The following is a 26,363-nucleotide window of genomic DNA, read 5'->3' on the forward strand; positions in this document are numbered from 1 at the left end:
TTTTTGGTCGAGCTCGAGGTTTGAACTAAAAATACTATATTTTGTGCTTGCCCAAATCCGTAGTTTATTTGGCAAGCAAACTGCATTGTTGATCATCATCTCCACCTTCCAAACCTGACACATCAAAGGTGTTTACATTGCATATCCAACTCACATACGAACATGAATTTTCAACTTCTTTCCTCATCTATTCCAATTTCCGTACAAGGAATTCGAATTCTAACTCATCTTCACATTAATGATAATATATGTTTTTCTATACCGGCAATTAACAATTAGTAAGGGGATTTTATATCCACTTCACTATGCAACATTCATGTACATCCATCACCAACCCACCACCACCTCCACCTAGACCTGGTTATTGGACGGGTCGAGTCAGGGTCGGTTGCGGGTCAGGGTCAAAGAGGGTCACATTTTATAGGGTAAATATAAGGTCGGGACAATGCGGGCCGCGGGTCGATAATGGGCGGGCCTACAAAATATCAATTAAAATAAATATTGGACAAAGCCATTATTAAATACATATGAATACAAATTAATCTATATAATTATTTTTACATTATGTATTTTCTTTATCAACTAAATTGGAAAAACATGTTGGCCCTATATTGACCCTACCTAATAAGGGCCCTGTCCATTAAAAGCCCCATAAGCTTGGCCCTAACCCTATTATCATTGGGCTACCCTGTCCAATAACCACCTCTACCTCTACCTCCACCTAAACCAACACCTCACCACCACCACCTCCTAAAACACCACCTCATCACCACCGATTCTTACACTGAAACCACCCCCACCATCACTGTCACCTCAAAAGTCAAAAACACCGCTACTCATCCAAATACAACCCTTATCCACCTCAAATTTACGCCCACCCACCCACCCACCCACCCCCCCCCCCCCCCAAAAAAAAAAAAAAAAAAAAAAAACAACAACAAAAAGAATAGTCATTGGCTTGGAAAGTATCACAATATTCACAAAGGAGTCCCAAAGCTAGGTGGCCCCAATATCTGGGCCTCTTAAGCCCCCAAATTAACTAACCTACCATTCTTCAGCTTCCCATGGGGTATTAAGGAAGAACAGTACAGTTTTAACCTACACCATTTTTTTTTTTTTTTTGGTTGGTAAGGAGAATGGTCCTACCAGGTCGGAACCTCTCACAGGTCCTCCCGACCCGGGTTAGCGGGCTAGACACTTTGGAAGTGAGGGGGAAGGATAAGGGAATCCCCACCCCCAAAGTGTCTCTAGTGGGGTTTGATCCCACAACCTTTTGGTTGTGAGATAAAAACTTGACCACTAGACCAAGCTATGCTTGGTAACCTACACCAATTGAGGTGCGCAAAATTACAAGGATTATCAAGATGGTAAGAGTATATAAGTGTAAGGGGAAAATAAGGCCAGGGTAACCATTTGTTGATTAATTTTGGGTAAGCTTCTCTGTTCAGATTCCTGCAGAATGCAATTTAAGCTGTTACACAGTAGGATCCCTATGTTGATTCCTGTTACAGAATATGAAAGAAAATTAAGACCAAGCATAAGCATAACTATAATTTTATATCACTAATAAATTTTTGATTGATTTGATTATTCCACCATCAATATGTTAACAGGTGTAAAACACATACTGGCAACTGCTTTGTACTTCCCGGCTGAGGGATCGGGGGGACAAACTCTCAGCACGACGAACAGGATGTGTGTTCAAAAAACTTGCAGCAAGAAACTAGCTTGTTAAAAATGTTTAACTCACTTTTTATCATCTTCCTGAGACCCTTTCTTTTCGCTATCGCATTGCTTCTGTGGCTGTTGTGATGCTGCCTCCTGGGTTGAGGGTTTTTTTTTGTCAGGAGTATGGCTATCATCTGATCTGTTCTTAGGACCTACTCTCTCTTGATATTGATCTGCATTTTTGCTCTTTTCCTCACTTGGTCGTTTCTTTGTTTCCACCACAATTTCCTTCAAAGTTTCCTCGAGTGCTTCTAACCTCTCTTTGACCTTTAAAAGCTCCGGACTTGTAGACTCTGCTTCTTTTTCCTCTGCAGCAGCAGCTTCCATCTCTTTTGCCTTTTGTTCTTCCTCTGCTTTCTTTTTCAGTTCCAGCTCCTAACAAGAAAATGGACCTACTTTGAGAAATTTTGCAAAAAATAAGGATGAAAATTTCCATCATACTCTGGAAATATATAATTGCCTAACTTGTTCATCCCAGATCAACTTAACTGCCTACTTTAACTAAATTAAGGCCAACCCTACCGTCAGCAAGGCAAATTGTAAGCATGCTTGATCATACAGTCTCTTACAATTTAGAGGTGACAGATAAATTCAATCTTACTTTTTTGTTCATATGAGTAATGATTACAGTCCTCAGCATATGGAAGATTATAGGAAACTGCATTTAAAAGCAATGGTCTAAACTTTAAAGTGATATTCTTTGTACGTTCAGAGAATATGATTTTTTGAAAGTTTGCCACAACAATGTCATAAGGAATTTGACGCTCACAAAACATGAAAAGTAGTATTCTAGGATAGATACATGAATAAGGGGGAAATCAGAATGAAAAAAAAGTGAGAGTGTACAAGAGGTTCTTCAACTCTTCAAGTGCCAAAATGGGCCTCCTGAGACCAACTGGATAAATTACCAGATTATCATCCTTTTGGAAGAGAACTACACCTGATGCACTTTGGTATAAAATTATGAGTCCTATCCAACAAACAAACAAACAAACAAAAAATTGGCTGGGGTGGGGTGGGGCAAGATAAAAGAAATGCCAATCAAGCATAGAAAGGTCTGTATTCTGTAATGCTAGTTCCTCAATAGTTTCAGATGTATGTAGACTCATACAGTCATACTTACATTGCAGAGAGTTGGTTTCTACAATTCAAGATGTAAGTTGAAATCCATTGACTATTAGTTTGAGATAACAAGCATTATTGCCCTTGCAATGAAGGTCTTTTTCAAATAACACAAATTGAACAAAAAGTAACAGTATAGACGAAGAAAGTATATAAACAGTTCATTACCGCCTCCATTTTTCTCATATCATAACGAGCATATTGAGCCACGAGATAAACAGCTGAAACAGACAAACATTCTTGTAAACATTGCAGTTGAAATTTGCAACTTGATACAGTAAACACAAAAGGTAGAATAGCACAGTACCCAGTGATGGCATGAGGGCAAAAAAGAGCTGCACCAGATGGAAATCGAGCCTGATCATGAAAAGTAATTAGTGAAATCTTTTAGCAACTTTTTATTTAACCTGAGACAGGAAGTACAAACTCAACACTGTACATTGACCCTACCGAACCAGCATATCTCACATGTAAAGCCAATCCGATGATGTAGGTCAGCGCTTGAGAGTAGAGGGGGGGGGGGGGGGGGAGGGACGGAAATCCCCTACTCCCACGCAAATGTAGTTGGTGGGCCTCGAATTCATGGTCAGTCACAAAGTGAGTTCCCAACTGACTCCACTACTCAACATGTCTCATGAAATTATAAGAACGAATGTATACTAGGCAAGCAAATACAGTATCTAATTTGATAGATGCAAACTGCCAAGTGCATAATATTATATGCCCAACCTTATTGTAGGCAATGAAACAGGTCTGGGCTAAGGCCCTACCATCCACTGTGCTCCCAACCCAGTTAGCCAGACACTTGAGGTGCATTTGGTAAAATTGAAGGAAACAGAATGAAATAATATCAAATCAATCAAAGCCTTAATCCCATGAAATAGTATCAAATATAAGGGAAAAATGTTTATGATTGACAACTATTACTTTTATCAACCATTGGGTAAATTGATAAACTGGAATGGAAAAAATGAGAGATTGAGGGTATTGTGAATTGTTGCCGCTGGCTGGTGAAATAGATTGCTCTCATGTAAGGAAAACTTTTGCTATACCGTACACCAATGATGGACATAATTCAGTAATCTGTTTCCAACCCTAAAAATCTTCATAATAAATGCAACAGTCTGTAGATCTAGATTGTTTCAGAGAGTGAAATAGCTAGCTAATCATAGTGTAGTCATTATTATCCTTGAGATATTGGTAGGCAACAACATTACAAATTGAACAAAGAACTGAAATTTAAAGCCAGCAGAGAACTAAAGTACCCAAAACACTAAAACAACAAAATGAGAACAACAACAACAGCATATTACCCAAAATTCTTCTTCTTGTGAGGAGTGGAGAAAAGGATCTTAGCAGCCTTGGTGAAATTAAGGTTGTCCAAGTCTCTTAAATAATTAATGCTGCTGCTACCATCAGAATCAGAAGGCGGATGCTTCAATTTGTTGTTTGAAGGGGTGGAATTGCAAAATGGTCGTGTTGTTGTTGCATGCTGAAATTTAAAGAGACGAACTGAATGACGGACCCAACTGCTACTGCTTCTGCCGCCAAACATGTCTCCCTTAGTCCCTTATACGCCGCTGTCACATTACCCCCTATGTTTCCCAGAAAATAAATATATAAGAGAAATTTTAATAATAAGTATAATAATCTTCAAGGCAACTTAACAACAGTACAACACTAAACCTATAAAACAGCGCAATGTTATTATATATATACAAAAATCCAACACCCAACTAATGAAATCAAAAACCTGAAACCCAAACTTCAGCTAGCTTAAAAATATAGAGAATCTACACAAATGGCTTATAATGTTCTGCTGAATCTGAATGCAGTTGAAGCAAATTGGGAGAGAAAATTAGCATTTTTGAAACTTGTAGGCAAGCAAATGGAAGCCACCCATTGTCGCTCTCCCTCACCACCTCTCTCTTTCCATATAGACCTATTCAATGGGCCAGGTCATGAAGTCAGGTTCGGGCTTGGTTGCATTAATTTTGAATGGGTTGGGTCGGACCAAGATCCATTAGACCCACCCAGCCCGGACACTTTACTTTTCAATACAGAGATTAATGTTTGGACATGGAAAATGAATAGGCAAACCATCCAAAATCTAAAGATACACCTTTTATAAGTATATTCTCTCTCCTCAGTTCACTACAGCTACTGGTGCACAATTTTCTCTAACAATTCATTTTCTTGGATTATTACCCGCCTTCATTTTCTAGATTCTCTTTGATCATTCCCCACCTTCATAATTCTCAACCTTAATCTCTAATTTTCTCATATCTACTACTAATCCCAAATTTTGTAATAATCTAACAAATGAAACTTCAACCTTTGTTAAAACTCAAAATTAAAAGGAATTTTAGTAATCAAGTACTAAAATGCATGTAAAGGTTGCGTTGGAATTTTGGAATCATACTATTGTGTGCTTGGTTTAAGTAACGCTTTGTATACAAGAGAAAATTCGTCACACTTATCACAAACTAGCTATGGTATGTTAACATTAATTTTTATAAGCGTTACATAAAAAATCAAGACATGAACCCTATATCCTAGATTTGTACAAATTTTAAACCATCAATTTTCTATTCACCTTATTTTCACTTATTTCTAGTCTAATAAGTTCACCTTATATAAGATTTGATAAGTATAACCCAAGAACAAATTACAACTAAAATAAATTTTAATAAGATTAATAAAGTCTGATAAGTTTTAATACTGAAAATCAGGTGAATACAACGCACCCTTAATCAGGTCCAATTGTATAGGTCTATTTCCATCTAAATACTCCCCAAAACACACTACAAGAAAAGGCTTTTTAGCAACTGACATAATTAGAAAAATACTTAAAACATACCTATACACTATATTACGCAGCTTTTCGACAGCATACCAAAGGTTTTGGACCATTAATTGTGTCAGCTCGGAAACAACTAGGAATTTTAAGTTCAAACTACCTTCTATCTATGCTCAAATCACATTTAGAGACATATCAAAACTTTTAGCATCTTACTTTTGCCCATACATAACAATAGAAATTGTCCATTAACGACAAACAAACAAAAGAACAGACAAAACTCACCTCCTTGTAGGCTTCAAGAGGAAGTGATAACCTAAAGAATGACATTCATGTGTTAGTAAGGTTCAAGCACAAGCAGGCCCATCCCTGAGATACAGGAGGGGAGGCAACCCTGGCAAGAAATAAAAGGTCCAATATCATCCATTCTAGCATTAAAGGATTCTGCAACACATTAGCAACCTTCATTCAATTATCAAATAAGGCTTGAAAAACCACATGATTTGCGGTAAAAAAAAAAAAGGTCTAAATTCATAGTCACATTCTAGCAATAAAGGGTTCTACAACACATTAGCCACTAAACTTGATTTGATTATCAAATTAGGCTAAAAAATTCACATGATTTGAGATGAAAAAGGTCCAATATCATAGTCCCATTCTAGCATTAAAGGGTTCTGCAACACATTATGAACCAAACTTGATTCAATAATCAAATTAGGCTCGAAAAATCACATAGAAAAAGTCCAATTTCACAGTTCCATTCTAAGATTCCCAACATTAAAGGCAAAATTTATTAAATTATCAATTCAGGCAGGAAAATCACATTAATTTCTTCTCTAACAACAAAATCACAGATTATGATATTTGATAACCTTAGTTATAACCAATAGTTGAATAATCAAACCCTAAATTGAGTATACTGGCAATAAAATCAACAATAAACCTAGATAGAGAAATCGATATTTGATATACACAAAAAGAAACAACATTTTACCTCAATAGCTGCTTCAATTGAGGATAGAGATTACAGTTTTGCCCTCAATGGAGAGCGTGGACTGCGCTTCAATTGGAAGCCAGTAAAGAGAGCGGGAAACTGACAGGCTCGTTCAACAGCTTTGGAATACTCAGGGACATTTAGTGAAAGACCGTATAAATTACCAAGGAGACTCACTAGCGTCGCATTACAAGGCATGTGAGTTGAGCCACAATTGGGCTTTATTATGACATATTGCCATAAATAGTACTTGTATACAACTTGAATTTTTCTTGGTGCATCCCATAGACAACAACACATGGGCTTACATACACGACTTGTACTCAATTCTAATTGCGTGAAAATACACAATTTTACACCAGAAGAAGCGCAATTTAGAATTAAGGCAACAAACTTAGCTTGGCATTAAACACATTGTCCATCAAAGTCGAATTGCGATGTAGGGAGAGAAATAATAATACTTCACACTTCATTAGTTTTTTTAGTTGACACATTTTGACTTTTATACTATCAGTTAAGAAATATCAGTTAAGTGCACGTAACAAAATTCTAGCAGCAAAGTCGCGCTTCATAAACTTTGATCAATTTATTAATTATAGCTAGGAGTTCAGTTTAGAATTACCCTAATTCACTAATTGACTATACGTACTAACAAATAATTAACCGTAGTGTGAAATTAATCCCTAGATTATGAAGTTGAAATTAGACGACTTAGCTAGGCTTTGTTTTCACTGAAAACAATTTCAAAGAAAATTGGTTTTCCAAGGAAAACATATTCCGGAGAAATCTCAAATGTGGCTTAATTTTGCTTTGTTTGTATGGAAAGTCATTATAATGATCATCCAAAATACGAAAACAAAATGGCAGCATTTTCGTATTAATATTTGCAAATTATATTTCTCTCAATTTGGAGCTCATGACATTATGATCGACACAAAAGATATAAATGCAAATACAAACTCATTATAATCAAATAAAAGGAAATAAACTAAGATTAAGCCAAAATAGTCAATTAAACTCTCTTAGGCATTTCAACAAACAGGTTGAATGCATTGCAATGTAGAAAAATATGCAACTAAATCTGTATAATCTCATCAGCACAAACTAATTTAATTGCAAAATTAACCCCAACTCACAACCAATCTCACACAAAATCACATTAATTTTGGGATAAAAGACATCAATTCAATCAAATTACACGCAAAATCGTAAGTTAAATCCTAGTTAAACACAAACCAAACCATGAAATATTAGTTACGAAAAGAAAAGGAAAAACATCTTACCTCAGAAGCTGCTTCAATGGAGAACTCAAATTACACTTTAATGGAGAAGAGAGGGAAAGATGCAGCGTAAAAGGGAGAGCATTCAACTGAGTTTGGAAGGGAGAAGAGAAAATAGAGTGTTGACCGTTGAGAGTTCAACTGTAATCGGAGTAGTATTTAGTGAAAGACCTTATCCCTACCTTATCCCTACCTTATAAAAAGTATAAAAGAACTCTTATGAATAGTGTGATGACTTTTTTACCCCTAAAAATGTTTATTTCCCTACCTTATAAAAAGTATAAAAGAACTCTTATGAATAGTGTGATGACTTTTTTACCCCTAAAAATGTTTATTTACACATATACCCTTTTATGTCATATTAACTCTTATGCTTCCATATTTATTTCTCTTAGCTTCTTTAGTCTTCTTTCCCTTCCAACTTCCAACATTTTCCTTTCTTTTAAACCCCTCCTTTCTCTATCTTTCCTCCTTTACTTCCCTACTCTCTTTCTCTCCTCCATTAAAGCGAAGGAGCCCTCCATTAAAGCACCTACCGAGCTAAGCCACATGAAGAAGAGGAAGAGGAAAAGGAGGAGGAGGAGAAAATAGTTGAATTTAATGGAAAAACTATTTAACGTGAAAATAATCCTCTTCAAATGGTGGGGAATAGGCTGGATATAACCCACTTTGTTACTATTTTCTTTAAAATAAATACACACACACACAAACCCACTGAATTTAATTATACCTAATCATCTAATTAGACATTTTTCTTTTGAAACTTTTTATGTTAAATTTTTAGGTGTAACATTTTAACTTTCACGATTGTCAATACATAATTTAAATCTCTTGTATCTCTAATTATAGACATATAAATAATCTAAAGATTAAATATTTAAAACATATATATATCGAAATAAATCTAATAAGATCCCACATGACTATTTTGCCCAACAAAAAAAGTCAATAAAATAAAGATCAATTATTAAAAACATGAAAAATGTATATATTTTCAAGTGTTGCAACCAAAAGTGACGGATGATATATAATTGTATTTTATTATAACTCACATCAAAAGCCATATTACACCATAAAAAACTTACAACTAAAAAGTGAATAGTGTTTATATATTTTCAAGTGTTACATTTTTGTACCTATGCAAGGGTATGATTATCAACAATTTATTTCTTAGTAAATGCGTTCAAAAACCTACCCAATAAGTTTTGGGTGTCATGATAAGCTATTACAACTCGATCATAAACATCGTCCCCTAGTAAATATAAATTTACAACCATCCAAAAAATAGAGTGTTGACTGTTTGTATAGTGAAATAACTCATGGACATTTAGTGAAATACCGTATAAATTACCAAGGAGACTCACTAGCGTCGCATTACAAGGCATGCGAGTTGAGCCACAATTGGGCTTTATTATGACATATTGCCATAAATAGTACTTGTATACAACTTGAATTTTTCTTGGTGCATCCCATAGATAACAACACATGGTGCATCCCATCAGTGTAATTTTGTAATCCGTTTTTTTTATTTTTTTATTTTTTTATTTTTTTTTGGTTTTGACGCAAACGTATCTCCACTATTCTAAATAATCCGTACTACGTATGAGAATACTTTTTTGGGGTTTTTTCTAAGCTATACCCGTAAGGTATTCGAGTTTCTAAGGTGTACCGTGTACCCAAGTTTCTAAGTTGTGCCCCTCAACTCACTACCATTACTGAATGGCGCCCTTCTTGGGAATTCCGCGTCACCTAAAGTTAAGTATAAATTTAATAGAAAGATGATAAAAAGGTAAGGAAATGGTAGGAGAAAGAAATCTTAGCCACCGCAACCCTAATAATGAAAACTGGTGCCACGAAATCACACTCTCAAATAACTTTTAAACAACTAATAAGGGACATTTTAATATTGATAAGGAGTTGAAGGGCACAACTTAGAAACTTGAAAAAGCATGGGTACACCTTAGAAACTCGAATACCTTAGGGGTATAGCTTAGAAAAACCCTACTTTTTTTTTGTCAATACAAATACAAGTTAATCGGTTGATATACAAATCAGGGGTGAGCATGGGACAAGTACCCATACCTTTAGTACTATTGATTCGGGTATCTAATAACTAAAATCATTAAAAGTGATAACCATAACCTGAACCGATAAGTAGGGGTGGCAGTTCGGGTCGGGTTCAGATGAGAATTCAGGTCGATTTCGGGTTATGCTTAGAAACTATCAAAAAAATAATGTAAAACTTAATATTATTACGAAATATCAAATTTGGGTCAAATCGTATCGAATTTGGGTTGTTTGGGTTCGGTTCAGGTTGGGCGGGTTTATCTCAGTAACTTCGGGTCAAGTTTGAAGCGGGTTATCGGGTCGGGTTAGGGATTGCAATGCAAGCAATATTAAACAAACCTTTAGTGTTTTTTTTTTTTGTTATGTTTTCTTATTTTTTTTTTCAAAGTTGCATAAAATTACCAAAATTGCCACCTGATACCCAGCAGGTTGATTAATGGAGGTGACCTCTTCTAAATTCACTACCAAACTGGAGAACTCATTTTGTAACTTTAAGAGTTTAAGGTCCCAAATTCGAAACCCACTAACTACAAAATGCTTGGGAGTAGGGGGGATTCCCTTACCTCCGTCCTCTACTTTCAGGCGTTGGACTGGGTAAACGTGTGAGAGGTGATGGTTCAGTAGGGTCCTTCATCTTACTTTAAAAAAAAGCTATTCTAAATACACAAACCAATACGAAACATTTTTTTTTTGCTTGGTAAGGAGAAGAGCCCTATCGAGCCGGAACCTCTCTCAGGTCCTCTCTGACGTAGAGAGGTTAGCTTCTCGGTTCGACGAAGAAGTGCAACGTCATAAGGCTTGATTTTCACTTTTTAAGGGTAATGATTTCTACTAGTCGGGCTCCCGGAGTCAGATTGCTTAATAAAATACATTTTCGGAAATGGAAACGGGCCAATGAGTTCAACTCACATGCTGTGATTGACAGGTTTTTTAAGCCATCCGAGTTCGTTTAAGGCCCGAAAATAGCGTTTAAACATTTTTCGGATTTTAATTTTTATTTTATTTTCGCATTAGGGTTTTGTTTAGACTACTTAAACGTTTTAGCCGTCTTTGATATTCAGTTTTTGACATTTTTATAACAATCTCAAGAGTTAAACTCTTTTCTGGTGGATTCCGGAGTCTTTCAACAGATTTATCGTTTCCGACTGCGTCACTCTCGGCCCTGGTTAGCGGGCTAGACACTTTGGGAGTGGGAGAGAAGGGTAAGGGAATCCCCGCCATAAAGTGCCTTTAGTGGGGTTTGATCCCACAACCTCATGGTTGTGAGATGCAAACCTTATCACTAGACCAAATTTGCTTGGTAACCAATATAGAGTATTACTTGATGGAGTAGGTGGGGAATAACAATTCGTAATACTTTGTATTGACAATTTTCACAAACCAAACCATAATTTTGAAACCGTATACTAAACTTTTGAAGTTTGTTGCGGTTTAGACCAAACTTTGAACACCCCTAGATTCATTATGTTGGCATGAATCAACCTGACCCGATCATCTTATGACCTGGAAATACTTAACCCATATTCGACCCGAACGACCCAATTGCCAGATCTAGTCTTTAGTATATGTTAGGTCCGGTTCATTTCACCTTAAAAAAATATATTATAAAAATAATTTCAATTTAGTATATTAAGTCCATTTTAGTAAAAATCAGTAAAAAAAAAAAAAAAAAGAAGTAGTAAAATAATTTCAGTTCACTAAAAATAATTTCAGTTAACCAAAATTTATTTCAATCTAGTAAAAATAATTTAAGGGTCTATTCCCTTCAAATTATTTTCAGTTCACTTCAGCTCCAATTAGTTCAGTTCAGTTTTTAATAACCTTCTCTCATAAAATATTCAATTCAGCTCATTTCAATCGAGGCATGATGGACCACTACCAGGTATGGACCCCTTTGGTCCATACCTAGGGGCAAAAATGAACTTTCAAGTAGATATTTAGACAATAATTATTTTGTTACCAGCTGTAAAAAAATACTCTCTCTCCTCTTCCCCCCCCCTCTCTCCTCTTTCTCCACCGGAATTCTCACCGGAAACCTTTTTTTTTTTTAAAAAAAATTCTCTCCTCTTTTCCTTTGTAATTCGAAGACCTCAAGGTTAGTTTGTATTTCGACCATAATTTTCACCGGAAAATCAATTTGAAAACCTTTAAGTGAGAGGAGAGAGAAATCACCATCACCATCATCATCTTCGTCTTCATCAACAACAATGCCGGTGGGTTAATACATCGTCCTCACGACCACCACTATCGAATATGTAATAATAATATCCAAAGCTACAATAACAGTATAAAATCATATGATAACAGTATATAAATCAACCATAGTAATATAAAAATTAATAACAACAATATAGTCAGACCCACAATAATCATATACCCAAAAAGTATACAAAACAATTCAACAATAACGGTATACAAATAAAAATTAATAGTATACAAAATAAAATAACAGTATACACATTAATGATAACAGAGCACCGACAAACAATTAATGTCGTCATCTTCAACTCCTTCACAGCCAAATTGTTTCGAACTTCGACAACACCAAACAAAGAACTCACCATTTTTCATGGAGAAAGTCGTAAATTTGCACACCGGTGGTGAATTCATTGTCTCTCGTGACCAAAGTAACAAAATGTTTAAAGACCTTGAAAATCCTTCGCCGCCCTCCAATTATACTACCTTTTATCAACCACAAAATTTGCTGCTCCGATCCGGCGTCGGTCGTTTTTTCACGAAAAACAACAGCAAAGAGGGGAAAGTAACTTCTCTCCCCTCCTTTTTCTTTTTTACCTGCCCTCATTCTCATTTTATCCCCCTATTTTATTTTGCCTTTTTTAAATTCACAAATATTATTTTTTTATAATCAAAACAGGCTTAAGTTTAACATGGTAAAGTAAACAGAATGTAAAATGTTACGGAGTACTTTGTATTGCGAAACGAAGGTTGCAACAAAATCCTCAAAAGGCGAAACCGCGGTCCTTAACCTCCCAATACTCCCATGATGGAAGATGAGAAATAGAGAATGAGAGACGCAAAACAATAGAGAAAATAGGAATATTAGGATGAACCTCTGTTCTCTCACTTCTCCAAACCCCTGCAACACCACCATTTCTACCACCATAAAAAATGGCGGACCACTCAAAAACTACACCACAAACCACCCTCAAAATCCACTCAATTGGCCCAAAAATCCTTCAATTGGAGCCGCCATAACTGGTGCTGCACTCTCCTTCACTCTCTTACTATCTCCTCCTCTTTCAATTGCTGCTGATTCTCCTCTTCTCGATCAAACTTCGTCGTTGTCGGATGATGCGTATTGTCGCGAAGATGAGAGAGAATTTGGAGCTGAAATGGAGTTATCTGCGCCGAAATTGAAGACGAATGAGGGTATTGTGGAGGAAGCTTGGGAGATTGTTAATGAAAGTTTTCTTGATACTGGTCGTAGTCGTTGGTCTCCGGAGTCTTGGCTTGTAATATCTTCTTCTCTCTCTAATTTGATTATGATTATGTTTGTGATTATTGATTTATACTGGTTTTACTCATAATTTGATGAAATTATTGCATGAATTTTCAATTATAGAGTGAACTTGTTATGAATTGAGTTGAGATTATGATTATGATGATTGATTTTTATTAGTTTTTTCACATTTTGATAAGTAGGAGTTTGATGCGAATGGTTGTTGGATCCTTCATGTTTAGACTTGGGGAGTATGCTATGGCTATCAAATTTTATAATAATGCTTGCTAGTTTCGTTCCCTCCTACTAGCTGTACATGCTCTCTCAAGCATATTTGTCGTTTGCGTGCAGCGCAAGAAGGAAGACATATTGAGCACTTCTATTAAGACTAGATCAAAGGCTCATAATGTTGTTCAAAAAATGTTGGCAAGCTTGGGAGATCCTTATACGCGATTTTTGTCACCGGAAGAGGTAGTCACTAATCAAATTTAAGTATGTTTGTATATTACCCCGCTAAGATAATGTTGCTATTAATTAAGTAGAGTAATGTAAATAGTAGGTTCTTCCAGCAGACATAGATGTACTATCTTGTTTTGTGTTTGATGTTCAGTTAACTATTCTGATATGATTTATTGATTAAGGCCCTGTTTGGTTTGATGTAAAAGGTTTTCATGGAAAATGAATTTTCCATTTTTTTCCCATTTTCCTTTGTTTGGTTTGTTAAGGAGTGAAAAACAATTTTTCAAGGGTGGAAAATTTCATCCTTAATGATGGAAAACATTTTCCTTCCAAAAACAAGGGAAGCCACATTTTTCTCTCTCTTCCTTACCTCTTTTTTTACTTCCCTCTCATTCATCCTTACATTTCCACTCTTATTTTTTATTTTTCTTGGACTTTTCTTGTATGCAACCAAACAAAGGAAAACTAATTTGCAATTGTGTTTTTCCTTGAAAATATGTTTTCCATGAAAACTAATTTTCCATTGAAAATGTTTTACATTAAACCAAACGGGGCCTAAATGTGTTTGCAACTCTTAGCACCTAGCAGTATTTGGTGTGCTAGGTACATTTCAGAGCTTTAATATTTAATTGTACTCGATTTTGTAGGCTTTTCTTGAAATACGTATAATCTTTTTTCCCAATTGCGATTTGTCCTGCTTTCCAATCCCTTTGAATACGTATTACCCCTACCACCTTGATTATTGTCCAACATTTACTGATATTGTGATCAGTGTTAGTTGCACTACTACGTAATATTTCAGATTACAGTTGTTATTATGGTGTATAGTTCTAGTGGATTAATAGTAGGTCTTAACTCACGCCTGCTGTAGTTTATGTTTCATGGCATGTGAATCGTTGATGAATGAAAGTTCTCGAAGATGGCAAGATATGATATGACTGGCATTGGGCTAAACCTCAGGGAGATTCCTGCTAGCCATGGAAGTGTCAAATTGAAGGTGCTTGGACTCGTATTGGATGGGCCTGCTCAAACTGCTGGAATTAGACAGGTAACTAGAACTATGGTGCTTTCTTTTAAACATATGTCGTTATCTATTTGTCTTTAAAGTTGCTACGTAGGCTTAAGAGTTTTCTGTATTAAATAGATTATTGCCATAAAGTATTGGCTGAGTAGGATTTTTATCGTGCGTCAACAATCAATTGGCACTCTAGCCATTAGACTAGGTTTGAGAGTTAATTGGAATTGGAGCAGGTTAACTTGTTGGAGCATTTTATTGATTTAGCCTTTTTGTTTAAATGGCAGAGATTCTCTTTTCATGAGGTACAAAGCGCTTGTGGGTTGTGGTGAACTTCCAGTCCAAAGTTTTGCAGTGAGGGAGGGGAGGGGGGGGGGGGGTTATCCTGTTCTCACTATTTGCATAAGCTTTTGGCCAAGTTACCTCCTTGTTTTATCCTTTTATGAGTATTATCTATTATGACCAAATCAGTTTGATCTTACAACTTTTGCTTGCTGATTCTTTTTTTAGTATTAGATGGAGTATAAGTTTAAAACACTGAGAAATACAAGTAACATTGAACCAGGCATGAAAAGAGGAAGAACTACCTTCTGTACATGAAGTCTTGATGGTTTCTTCTGAAGTTGTAAAGTAGCTTTATAGTTCATACAGCCTTGTTGCTGTTTTTATTTCTTTTAAGTGTTTGTCTTATATTGTTGTGCTGCTCATCGGTCCAAAATGAGAGAAAGCATTAAGTTACATTTTTTTTGGATAAACAGTCCCACCATTCGATTAACTAAGTATAATCCCATCTATCTTCACTTTCTTTTAACATTATTTCCCACTGTCTTTCTTATAGGGTGATGAAATCTTATCTGTTGACGGGGAGGATGTGAGAGGCAAATCAGCTTTTGAAGTATCATCAAAGTTGCAAGGTCCCAGTGAAACTTTTGTAACAGTTGAGGTGAAATTTCTGTGTTAACCCTCTAAATGCTATGTCTGAAACCTACAGTAACTGTATCATCTTTTATCTGACCTTATGGATTATGAAAATCATATTTAGGTCAAGCATGGAAATTGCGGTCCAGTTCAGTCCGTCAAAGTTCAGAGGCAGATGGTTGCTAGACCTCCAGTGTTCTACCGATTGGAGAAAATTGACAATGGTGCAACCTCTGTTGGATATGTGCGACTAAAGGAGTTTAATGCGCTGGCCAGAAAAGATATAGTGACAGGTAACTATTAATAGTTAGCTGTGATAGATGGAGAGATTTGAGATAATTCAAAAATAAGTTTTAATCCAGTTAAATTGTTTCCATATACCTATATGTATGTTTGGCTTACCCTTGGCTAGTAAAGGCCATAATTATAATGTCTTCTTGAGCCCTTTAGAAAGTGTTTGTTTTGAAAGTGATATTTATATCCTTTTGTTTTTTTTTTTTGATGGGGGTGAGGGTAGGGTGTTAGTTATGTAACCTAGTAGGCTTGTAGTAATTAGCCTAACAGAAATGGTACATCAGTTCGTATGCAGTACCAGACCAGCTAGGATTATTTTATTTATTGTATTTTAAAATTTTAAAAAACTTAAGGAAACTACTTTTTGTACTCTCTATGTTCCAAAATAATTGCAACACTTCTCTTTCTAAGAAATTTCGTAGTAATTGTAACATTATTTGGCTAATGAGTTCTCTTTATTTCTCTCCAATCACCTGGGTTCCTCTTTTTATCCCTTGCCTCATGGGTTTCTTAAAACTTGTGCCTCTTCCCATCTTTTCTGCACAGTTAATGTAGAAAACATAGGTTGTCAAAAAGTTAGTCTGCCAGATTACGGTGCTATGAATTTAGTTGCAATTTAACCGGGAATCAAAGGTTAATTTGTCATTTTTGTCATTTCACCGGGAAAATGAGTAAATCAAGCATTTATACTCCATTTTCCATGTGTAAATTCTAAATACTCCTGAAAAAAATTATTTGCGATGCCCTCCTTATGCTTTTGTGTTTAGCCTTCCAAGCTATATAATTAGTCCTATACTTAATGGAGCTAACTAGGTTTGTTCATCGTTTCAAGATCGGACCAGACTGAAGACCCACATAATTCAAGACTGGACTAATTGTGTTAGGATCAGGCCAATTAAACCAGTCCAAAACCTGGACCGGACCGGTTATAGAATAGCTCAAAGTATAATGCAACACTTTCCTAAAACAATTGTTTTTTAAAATGCAATACTTCCTCAATTGGAAATGTACTACACTTTTTTTTTAATCATTTCTCTTCTCTCACTTCTCTTATTTTTACATAAACTATTAACCCACTATCTTTTTAATTTGATTCCTTAATAAACCCCACTTACATTATATTTTAACAAATTTAAGTTCAACCACCTAAAGCTCCGTATCGGTCAGAGTGTTGAATTGAGAGAAAAAAAAATAAACGGAGGGAGTATATTCCTTACATATTGAAGGTAATTCAAACATTCTAGAGGTTCTTATGCATGATATTAAGCAAAAAAAGCTAATTCTATACTAGACTAGTTTTTTAGGGGTTTTGGATCAAACTAGATCGAAGACCGTAAAATTTAAATTTTCGGCCCAGATATTGGACCAGTTCCCTTTGGTCCAGTCTTCCGTGACTAGTCCAGTCTGGGTTTTGGACACCCTTGGGCTAAACTATGGTAATTTTCTGTCATAGTTGTGTTGGTTGAAAGCTTAATGAGAATATTTTTCCTACTAAATTTCCAGAAGCTTTATCTTAAGACCTCTAGATACATACTTCCTCTGTTCTTTTTTACTTGACCTGTTTCTTTTATCACGCTTGCCAATGCAAAAATTTAACGATCAATAACTTAAATTCTCCATAATTTAAAATTATAAAAGTTATATATTATGATAGTACTTATTGAGACGAATCCAAAAAGATCATACATGAATATATTTTTCCTTACATATTATTCACAAAAGACGGTCAAAGGAGGGGTGGTGAATAGTGTAAAAGTCAAAGCGGGTCAAGTAATAAAGAACGGAGGAAGTATGTTTTATTTTGCAAGAGCTTTATATGCTGTCTCAAATCACATGTGATTGCATTTCTCCAACATATTTATCTCATGATGCATAGAGTATTTATATAAGGAAGCTGTTAACTTGAATTGTTGATATAATTTCCTCAGTTCTTTTCAAATTGCAACATAAAGAGGCACACTTATTAAGGAACCTATGAGATGAGTAGAGAGATAAGCAATGGGGCCATGTGATGAGGAGAGGGATAACCAATGGGATCCATGTGATGAGGAGAGAGATAGAGAACTCATAGACAAAAAGTAATGTTCAATTATTTTTTAGTCTCTTAAAAGGAAAGTGTTGCAATGAAAAATGAATGGAGGAAGTACATGTTTGTGTTTACATAAGTAGGTTTTTTATTTATTTAACATGAAACATATAGCTCCAACTTTTAGTTTTTTTTTTTTAATTGTCTGAGGTATCACAACTCACATATAATCTTGCACAGCAATGAAGCGCCTCCAAGACCTAGGTGCCTCATGTTTTGTTCTGGATCTAAGAGACAATTTTGGTGGCCTAGTACAGGTATATGCCACATTAATGTTCATGCCCTACGTGCCTTGATGTTAATGTTCATATGTATCTGCAAACATTTCAATTAGCAATGTTTTGGATTGTTTGTGTCTTGAACCTGATTTGCTTCCGCAAGATTAATTTTGTGACTTGTTAAACTTAGTTCCCTGAACTTTTCCCTCAGGGGACGACATGACTTAACATATTCTCAGTGACTCCTGATGTTGAAACTCAATGTAGGATTGTTGGGAGAGATTGCCTTCTTTGGCTCTTTTCTATGGGAGTAATTTTGCAAAGTCTAGGTTCACATAGGAAACGTGCTAGGAAAGTGAACCAAGTTTCTTGCAAAATATTTATATTTTTTTGAAAAATTTGTTCCTAGTTTTTTGTAATTTCAATTATTTGGAAGATTTGACCAAAAAGGAAAGGTCTTATATCAAGAGCAAAGCTTGACTACTTATGCATTGCTTTGATATTTTTCACATATCCCATGTGTGACAACCATCAGAATTGATTTCTTGATGAAAGTTTTATCGTTATGCTACTTAAGCAGACTATTAGTAATAGTGATGCTGTTATTGACTGGAGCTACTAGGCAGCATGGTGCAAAATATGGCTACTTTGTTTTAGTTAGTCTCGATTGTAAATGATTTTTATAATGTTCCAACCCGGAATCGCCCCATGTTAAATTTTACATCCCATGTTTCTTAAAAATATGCTATTCAGAAATATATTGAAAGATTCTGCACGTCTCCCAATATTGGCTCTAAGCCTTTAATAGTCTACTCTAACTACTAGAACTACTCTTAACCGTGAACAATCGCGACACGGGTTTATTGCCAAAAAAAGAAAATAAAAAAGAAAAATCGCGACACGGGTTTGCAATCAACAAAACATTTCTGTTCCTGCGATCACGTCCACAATTGTATGTCAAACCATGCTAGGTAGTTAACTCTTCTTAAGTCTTTTAGCAGTTCCAAGTGTCAAAGCCCCTCGTCCCAGGTCCAGCCCTTATACCTATCACAGCTTGGAACATCTTGTAAACGAAAACTGAAATTTTTGGAGATCATTGCCAATTGTCATTATTTTAAGTAGGTGAGGTTTTGAAGTAGAGCTAAAAAGGGATTTGTAAACAAGATATCTTCTTAAGGGTGACTGGTGGAAACCTGTATGAAATGTGAAGGACCTTTAACTAGGCCATGATTGGGGTGAGGGATAATGTAAGTAGGCAGTAGCATTACCCCTTGAATTGCAGTAATAGCATCTTCTATAGATCCTTGATTACGAAGCTGATAGACTGATCAATTACTAAACTATATAATTAAAGAATGCGCTAGTGAATTGGCTGACTGCAAACTATGTTATAGTATGTGCAAACAAGAACCTGAACTCTAGTGCTCCATCACTATCAGAGTACCAGGGACTTATTTGTTAGGCCAAGTAATGATTTATGCTAACCATTATATTCTAATTCATTTTATCAACTGTAATTCACAGTGGAAAGTGTGAATTCTGAGTCTGATTCTACGTTTTCCGGACTTGGCAAAATGTCTCACATACCTGAATATGAAATCCACGTTGGAACCTTAATTTGTCACTTAAACTTATCTGGATCCACTGATTTCATCAACGGTGTACCTTATGACATTTTTATACTCTCAAATGGTGAGCAATTGCGCAATTGGCATGTCATCAAGCTTAAAATTAACAATACTAGATAAGAAAGGGAAAGGGATTTAGCTCAACCTTGTTAGGCGTAGTATTCTCTTCAAATTCCTTCCATTTTAAGATCTCTTTAACAAAATTTTCAACCAGTTAGGCACATGCCTTTTCAAGTAGCCTTTTGTACCCCCTTAGTCCTTGGTCTCCTAAGCGATGTGCAACCCCCATGAAAATTGTCTTAAGTGAATCATGAGGATTCTTTGACAACTTTATGTTGTATCACCTCCTCTAAATAGTCTCCCATAGGAGTTCCCATGGAATTTCAAAGTGAATACTCCATCTTTTCATCACCGCGTTAAATGTGATTTTCTCATTCTTCATGTCAATTGTAGTTCCATGAGTGGCTAAAAAGGGTCTCTGGTTTCCCAAGAATGTTGGGAATTTGTACATATTCTTCCTCACATGGGATATATAATTTTTAGAGAGGTACATCATTAAGTATACAAGAGGAAATTTTACTATTTGGTCCACCAATTTAAGGGACATATGTATGGGCTTTAGTTTTTACAAATCACATGGGCTTTAGTCTCTTTTTACTTCCTTGATTACTTGCATTAGCCTTGCTTTTAAGATCAATAAGAATTAGATTATTTGAACCTGTTTGTTGAGTGTGTATGCAACGAAGAAAACTAAAAACAAAATATCAAATAACAAGGAATAGTAGCTGAAGCAACTAGCTAATATAAATTTTAGTAAGAATAAGTCAAAATATCTTATCTAAATATATCATTAGTTTCTGGTAACGGTGCCTAAATTTGAAAGGCGTGTCACATACCTAACTAAAATAACTTGGGTCATCCATTGGGGAATTTAAAGAAATGTATCATGCAATTAATCATATTAGGGCTCTGCTTAACCCCAGATTGGGTGACTACCGAAACATATTTGTGAAATCAAATGCAAGGTCTACCGTGGAAACCATGATTAGCAATGGAAATAATAATAAAAGATAGAAATAGTATAAATACAGATGCTACAAACATCCAGAAATTATTATTGAAGAACAAAGCTTGAAACTTGAAATAAGGATTAAAAGTAGTATTAGAGAGAAACTAGGGTTCTAAAACTAAGATTATTTTTATATTATGTCTAAATGTCTCGTATTCGGGCTTTACAGAGGTTTTAATAGCCTAATGCTAAATTTATTGAAAAATAAGGAAAATTATCATCTGTGAAACTTTGCTCACCTAAAGCTTAAAAACTCCTTGAAAAAATCTACTGTGGTAAAGAATTTGGTATTGCCTGATCAGCCTGGGTAAACCTACTTGATTGAGCATGCAGAATTACAAAGGTAGTATTGCATGGCTTGGCCTGTAAACTTGCCTGACCTCATTGGGAAACTTTGCCCAGACCAAGAAATATTCCATCTGTTCTATTCAACCTCTTGTGGCAATATTCAGTTGTAGAAAACAACAGAAAATCCTCTCAATCCTACAAAACTTAAATAAAAGTTCAAGCCACATTAAATAAGAATTTGCTTGTAAAAATTGGCTCCAAAGAGCTCAAATATGCAAGTGAATAGCCAAAAATATGGCAAAAAATATATACCATAAACTGAACATATCAACACCCTCTGTCCATTTTTGTGGCCTTGATATAAATCTTGCTGGTATTGCATGCTGTATGCTTGTTTTAATGCCCTTTGACGTTAAAGTGTTGAATAATCCTGCTACTTTTGTGTGAAAAGGTTGTAGGGCCACTAGCCTGCTATCTTCTTTTATTGTTGAAATCAGTTTCATGATTCTTACTTTTAATTTGCCCAGTTCCTTGTTATTGTTTGCATGAGTTCAATTATTTAACTGAAATTGTCAGGACCCTAGAAGTTAGGGATCTGCTGCTGTTGAAAGATTTTTATAGTTTAACCACAGCTTGCTGGACACTTTAAGGATCTTCGAAACACATTCATTTGCTTGAAATTTGACATGATAGTGTTCCTTTTAGTACATTCGTAAGAATAATTTATATATTTCTCGTAATTTCAAACATAAATTAAATCTTTTTATGTTGTGAATTCTATGTTTTTTTTTTTTTGGCAGGCTGGGATAGAAATTGCAAAGCTGTTTCTGAATGAGGGGGATACGGTATGGTATTGCTATCATTTAAGCTTGCCTAATGCACTTTTGTCCTCTTTATTCATCTTCTTCCCCCCTTTCTTTTGTTTGTCCCACTTTTTTCTCTTGTGTAAGCATGATCTTAAGATTTTAGACATTAATCTACATATATTACCATGTCAGCAATATATTACCATATCAGCAAGTGGTAATTTATAATAATACTGAGACATTGATATTAGTCTTCTTTTTTATTTATTTTTATTTATTTATTTTTTTTATTATTATTTTTTTTTCCTGAAAAGAATTCAAAAATCATTAAATGACAAGGAAATGAAAGAAAAGAGATTTCATGTAATGAGAAATGAAAAGCATATCCTCCCATGAATGAACGAATATCCCCACCCCTCAAAAGAAAAAATAATTAAAATTTTAAATATGTGCAATGGAGTAATACTGTGCACTGAGAATGAGAATAGCAGCTAAGCAGATTCAAGTGAGAATCGGAACTGCACAGATCCAAGTGGTGATTAATTTTGTTGTTACCATGACAATTAGCACACACCTTAAAAGCCTTCTTGGATACAGCTGATTGATGTTATGAGATAGTACAGTCCATATATCAACTCTAACCTTAGTGGGAAGTCTGGGAACTTTTATTATTTTAAGTACAGTTGCAATTAGAACATGGCAGCATTTTCCGTGATGGGCCTGGAACTTTGCAGAGCAGACACTATTCCATTTAGGATATGAGCAAATTATCCCTACCAGAGAAAAAAAATTCCATTTAGTATATGAGCATATTATCCCTACCAGAGAAAAAAAAAAAAAAACTGAAAAAATAGGGTGACTGCATGAGGAAAATGAAGAAGTTCACAAATAAAATGATAATCAAGCAACCAGTTTTCGATTGTAAATCATATCATAACACCTTGAAGAAAAGTGCAGTTCATATTGTAACAAAAGTACGCAAGTCGTCAAGAAATTCATGAAACTGATGGTCATATGTTGAATGTATTGTGTAATCCTGTTTTGTGTTGATGATTAGTCATATACACATATGTTTTGGAGTGGAATGGGGGGAGACAAATGCCAACAATTTGTGTTCTGAAGGCGTAGAAAATCAGCAATTGATTTTTTTTTTTTTTTTTTTTTTTTTGAATTCATGCAACATGCTGTAAAACTAGTACAATGGTTAAATGGAGAGAATTTAAGGTACATAGTGGATTATAAAGGGGAAAAAGGTGTTGTATATTTAGTTGTCTTCAAGATTGTCATAGTCCCACTGAAAAGTGATTATGTTTGCCCAGCAGATTTAGACTTGAGTCAATAGCTTGCTTTTCGATTGAGGGAACTGTAGCACTTTAGTTATTTCTCTTTATTGGTGTTTAAATTAACATAACCTGTACGTTGGTGAAGGAATCTTACTTGAGCATATGGCTTGCTTGCCCTGATTATGCCAGGTTTGTTCTCCACAAGCCATGGCATGAATTCTGTCCTGGGGTTAGATGATCTGTATTGGATCCTTACAACTTAACGAAGTTAGATAACTATTTAAAATAGTAAGTCATCAATGTTATGATTTCAGGACACTTATTGGTAGTTGGTTTATTATACTTCTCAGGCCTGCTCACATTAAGAAGGCAAAATTTGCTTTCTGCTGAGATCTACAGGGCATTGGTTTTGTTTATTTAGCTTTCCTCTTTATGGCTAGTTTTATTGAGTCAAATAATTCTGGTACCCATTGATTTTAAATGAGTTTTAAAATTCAGACAATATTGTGCTTAAATTCAAAAAGTTAGGGTCGTATTCATATTTCAGGCCTTTTTGACAGGTCTGTGAACAAGTGAACAACCACTTATATGTTTGCTCAATTGTCTTACCAACAGGTGATTTATACTGCTGGAAGGGATCTGTCTCAGAATGCTTTCGTGGCAGAGTCTCCACCATTGGTCACAGCACCTGTCATGGTATGATTTATCATCTAAAATGTGTGAAATTAGTTCACGTGGATACTATTTTTTTTTTAATTTTTTTTTTTTTATTATAGTACTTTTGTTAGAAATCTCCACATATTGTTATTGGTGCTGACCTTTGTGCCCACTCAAAAGGCTTCTGTTCTATGCAGCATCTTTCATGGCTTTGCAATGAATGTTTACTTGTATGCAATAAATTAATAGAAGGAAAATAGAAGCATAAAAGAACAAAAAAGTTTAGAGTTCATTTGGCTAGGACTTAACAATCCTGTATAAAAGTTGATGTTTTACTACATTAATTTTAACATGTGCTGGATAGACAATTGTTACCAATAGTTTTAGTGGCTTAGCATTGATTATGTTGATGCTTATGCTTTTTATCTTCACCTGATTGTTGAAATGAAAAAAAAAACTTGTGATTAAACTAAATTTTTACAGATTCACTGTTACAATTTTTTGTTTGGAGTTGCTGATTCTTAGTGAACAAAACTGATTTACCTTGAATTTTATTAGAAATTGTTTATTTAGGTGAGGAGAAGCCTTAGTAAATAGTAATAATAGTCTATCATGAGAAAGTTAAATAAAAAGAAAAAAATTCTTGATGCAACCTTTCTTAATTGAGGGCTGATTTGTGACGAGTTGTTTCCTGGGCCAAGGCAATTTTTTGTACTAAAATCTTCCTGCCTCTAAGTAGCCTCAAATTATTTTGATTATATGTTTAGATTAGCTAAAAAATGGAAGAAATTTATGGAAAATTTTACACACTTATCTTTGGTTTTTCGGTTTACTGTAATATGCAGGTTTTGGTGAACCATAACACTGCAAGTGCCAGTGAAATAGTAAGCCCCTTGCTAGTACATCTGATAAATGACAATTATCTGCTGCAGTGGCTTAACTCCTGCATTGGCACAGGTGGCATCTGCTCTTCATGATAATTGCAAAGCTGTTCTGGTGGGAGAAAAAACCTATGGGAAGGTTTGAATTCCTATATCTTTGTTTTCCGCTTGGCGGCTTTTTTTTTATAACTTGGCTAGTCTTCCATAGATGGATTTAACAAGATGATTGAACAATATCATGGGCAGGGTCTCATTCAATCAGTTTTTGAGCTTCATGATGGATCTGGCGTGGTTGTCACAATAGGGAAGTATGTAACACCTCGCCACTTGGATATCAATGGGAATGGAATTGAGCCGGACTTCTCTAACATCCCACGTGAGATTTTCTTTTCATTATTTGTTTTTTGGTCTTTTTGAAAATATCATTTTTGGTACTTGCCTTAAAGTGAAGCTTCTCACTTCATTCTTGGTTAGTTCAGGATGGAGTGATGTGACAAAATCTCTTTCTACTTGCAATCAGTTGATAGAGGGATGATTGAAGCAAATCAATCTTGTTTGTTGTAAGCATCTCTATCTACCAAGTATTTGCGATTGTAATCCTCTATCAAAATTGTCTTGCCAATCTGCTGATATAATTGGCCATTGTTTTATACTCAGGGACTTGTCATGTAGCCATGAAGTTCTACTGATTTTACTGCTTCCTGATTTGATTTTCTTACGACAAATTCTGGTGCTGGATATGATTAGCTGATACAATTTTTTTTTTTATTTTATTTTATTTTTTTTTATCTTATGGAGGTAACTTAAGTAACATGAGTTAGGATACGCTCATTTTGAGTTCAGCTTAAGCTTGGCATAGTCAATTGAAAGTGCTCCTCTTGTATTTTTTATTTTTACTTTGTAATTAATGTATGTGTATTCACCAAAACAATCTTGTACCGCGAATTGCTACTCAAATGAACCTCTTATATAGAATGATTTTGATGGCAGGTAGTTTGATTGCAATTAGATCTCTAAATTCCGTGTATCCCTTCCCCAATTTTTTTTTTTAACAATTCGTTTAAAGTCGGGCATGTACTTACAAAGCAATCATTCGGGATGTACTTATTAAGGCTCCCCATCTATTGTAGATGGCCTTGGTATGTTATTTAAAGCTTAGTCGTTAAGACCAACTTATTTACCTCAAATCAAATACCTCTATATGAATGAGTGAATGACCTCTAGTAATATGCATCAGTTGTTAGAAAGCTATTACCCCAAAATTGATACAGAAAATCCTTTGTAAGGAGTATATATTGAAACATTGGCAA

At 35.1% G+C, this 26,363-nt stretch overlaps 2 protein-coding genes across 5 annotated transcripts; one reads left to right on the top strand and one right to left on the bottom strand.

Moving 5' to 3' along the window:
• Positions 1-964: 964 nt before the first annotated feature.
• Positions 965-8,052, bottom strand: LOC145636153 (uncharacterized). Of its 4 annotated transcripts, none has more exons than XM_081687622.1 (7): positions 7,928-8,052; positions 5,936-5,966; positions 4,164-4,445; positions 3,158-3,207; positions 3,019-3,071; positions 1,751-2,103; positions 965-1,502 (listed from the first exon to the last, which is right to left on the bottom strand). In XM_081687622.1, exons 3-7 carry the CDS (start codon positions 4,403-4,405, stop codon positions 1,475-1,477), a joined length of 726 nt encoding a protein of 241 aa, XP_081543748.1. In that variant the 5' UTR covers positions 4,406-4,445; positions 5,936-5,966; positions 7,928-8,052; the 3' UTR covers positions 965-1,474. The 4 variants fall into 4 exon arrangements, with proteins under 4 accessions (XP_081543748.1, XP_081543746.1, XP_081543747.1 ...); XM_081687620.1 differs by having other exon boundaries at positions 5,936-6,044; positions 7,928-8,047; XM_081687621.1 differs by lacking the exon at positions 7,928-8,052 and adding an exon at positions 6,645-6,896.
• A 4,924-nt stretch (positions 8,053-12,976) lies between these two features.
• On the top strand, positions 12,977-26,058 carry LOC145634969 (carboxyl-terminal-processing peptidase 1, chloroplastic-like). The gene is made up of 13 exons (XM_081686288.1): positions 12,977-13,464; positions 13,803-13,922; positions 14,821-14,958; positions 15,764-15,868; positions 15,968-16,136; positions 18,404-18,480; positions 22,227-22,271; positions 24,131-24,211; positions 25,018-25,056; positions 25,130-25,192; positions 25,300-25,429; positions 25,533-25,613; positions 25,711-26,058. The coding sequence occupies exons 1-12, from the start codon at positions 13,057-13,059 to the stop codon at positions 25,586-25,588; spliced, it is 1,431 nt and encodes a 476-aa protein (XP_081542414.1). The 5' UTR covers positions 12,977-13,056; the 3' UTR covers positions 25,589-25,613; positions 25,711-26,058.
• Positions 26,059-26,363: the final 305 nt, after the last annotated feature.

The sequence above is a fragment of the Chenopodium album genome, chromosome 6, assembly GCF_948465745.1.
Source record: "Chenopodium album chromosome 6, dcCheAlbu1.1, whole genome shotgun sequence".
NCBI lineage: Eukaryota > Viridiplantae > Streptophyta > Magnoliopsida > Caryophyllales > Amaranthaceae > Chenopodium > Chenopodium album.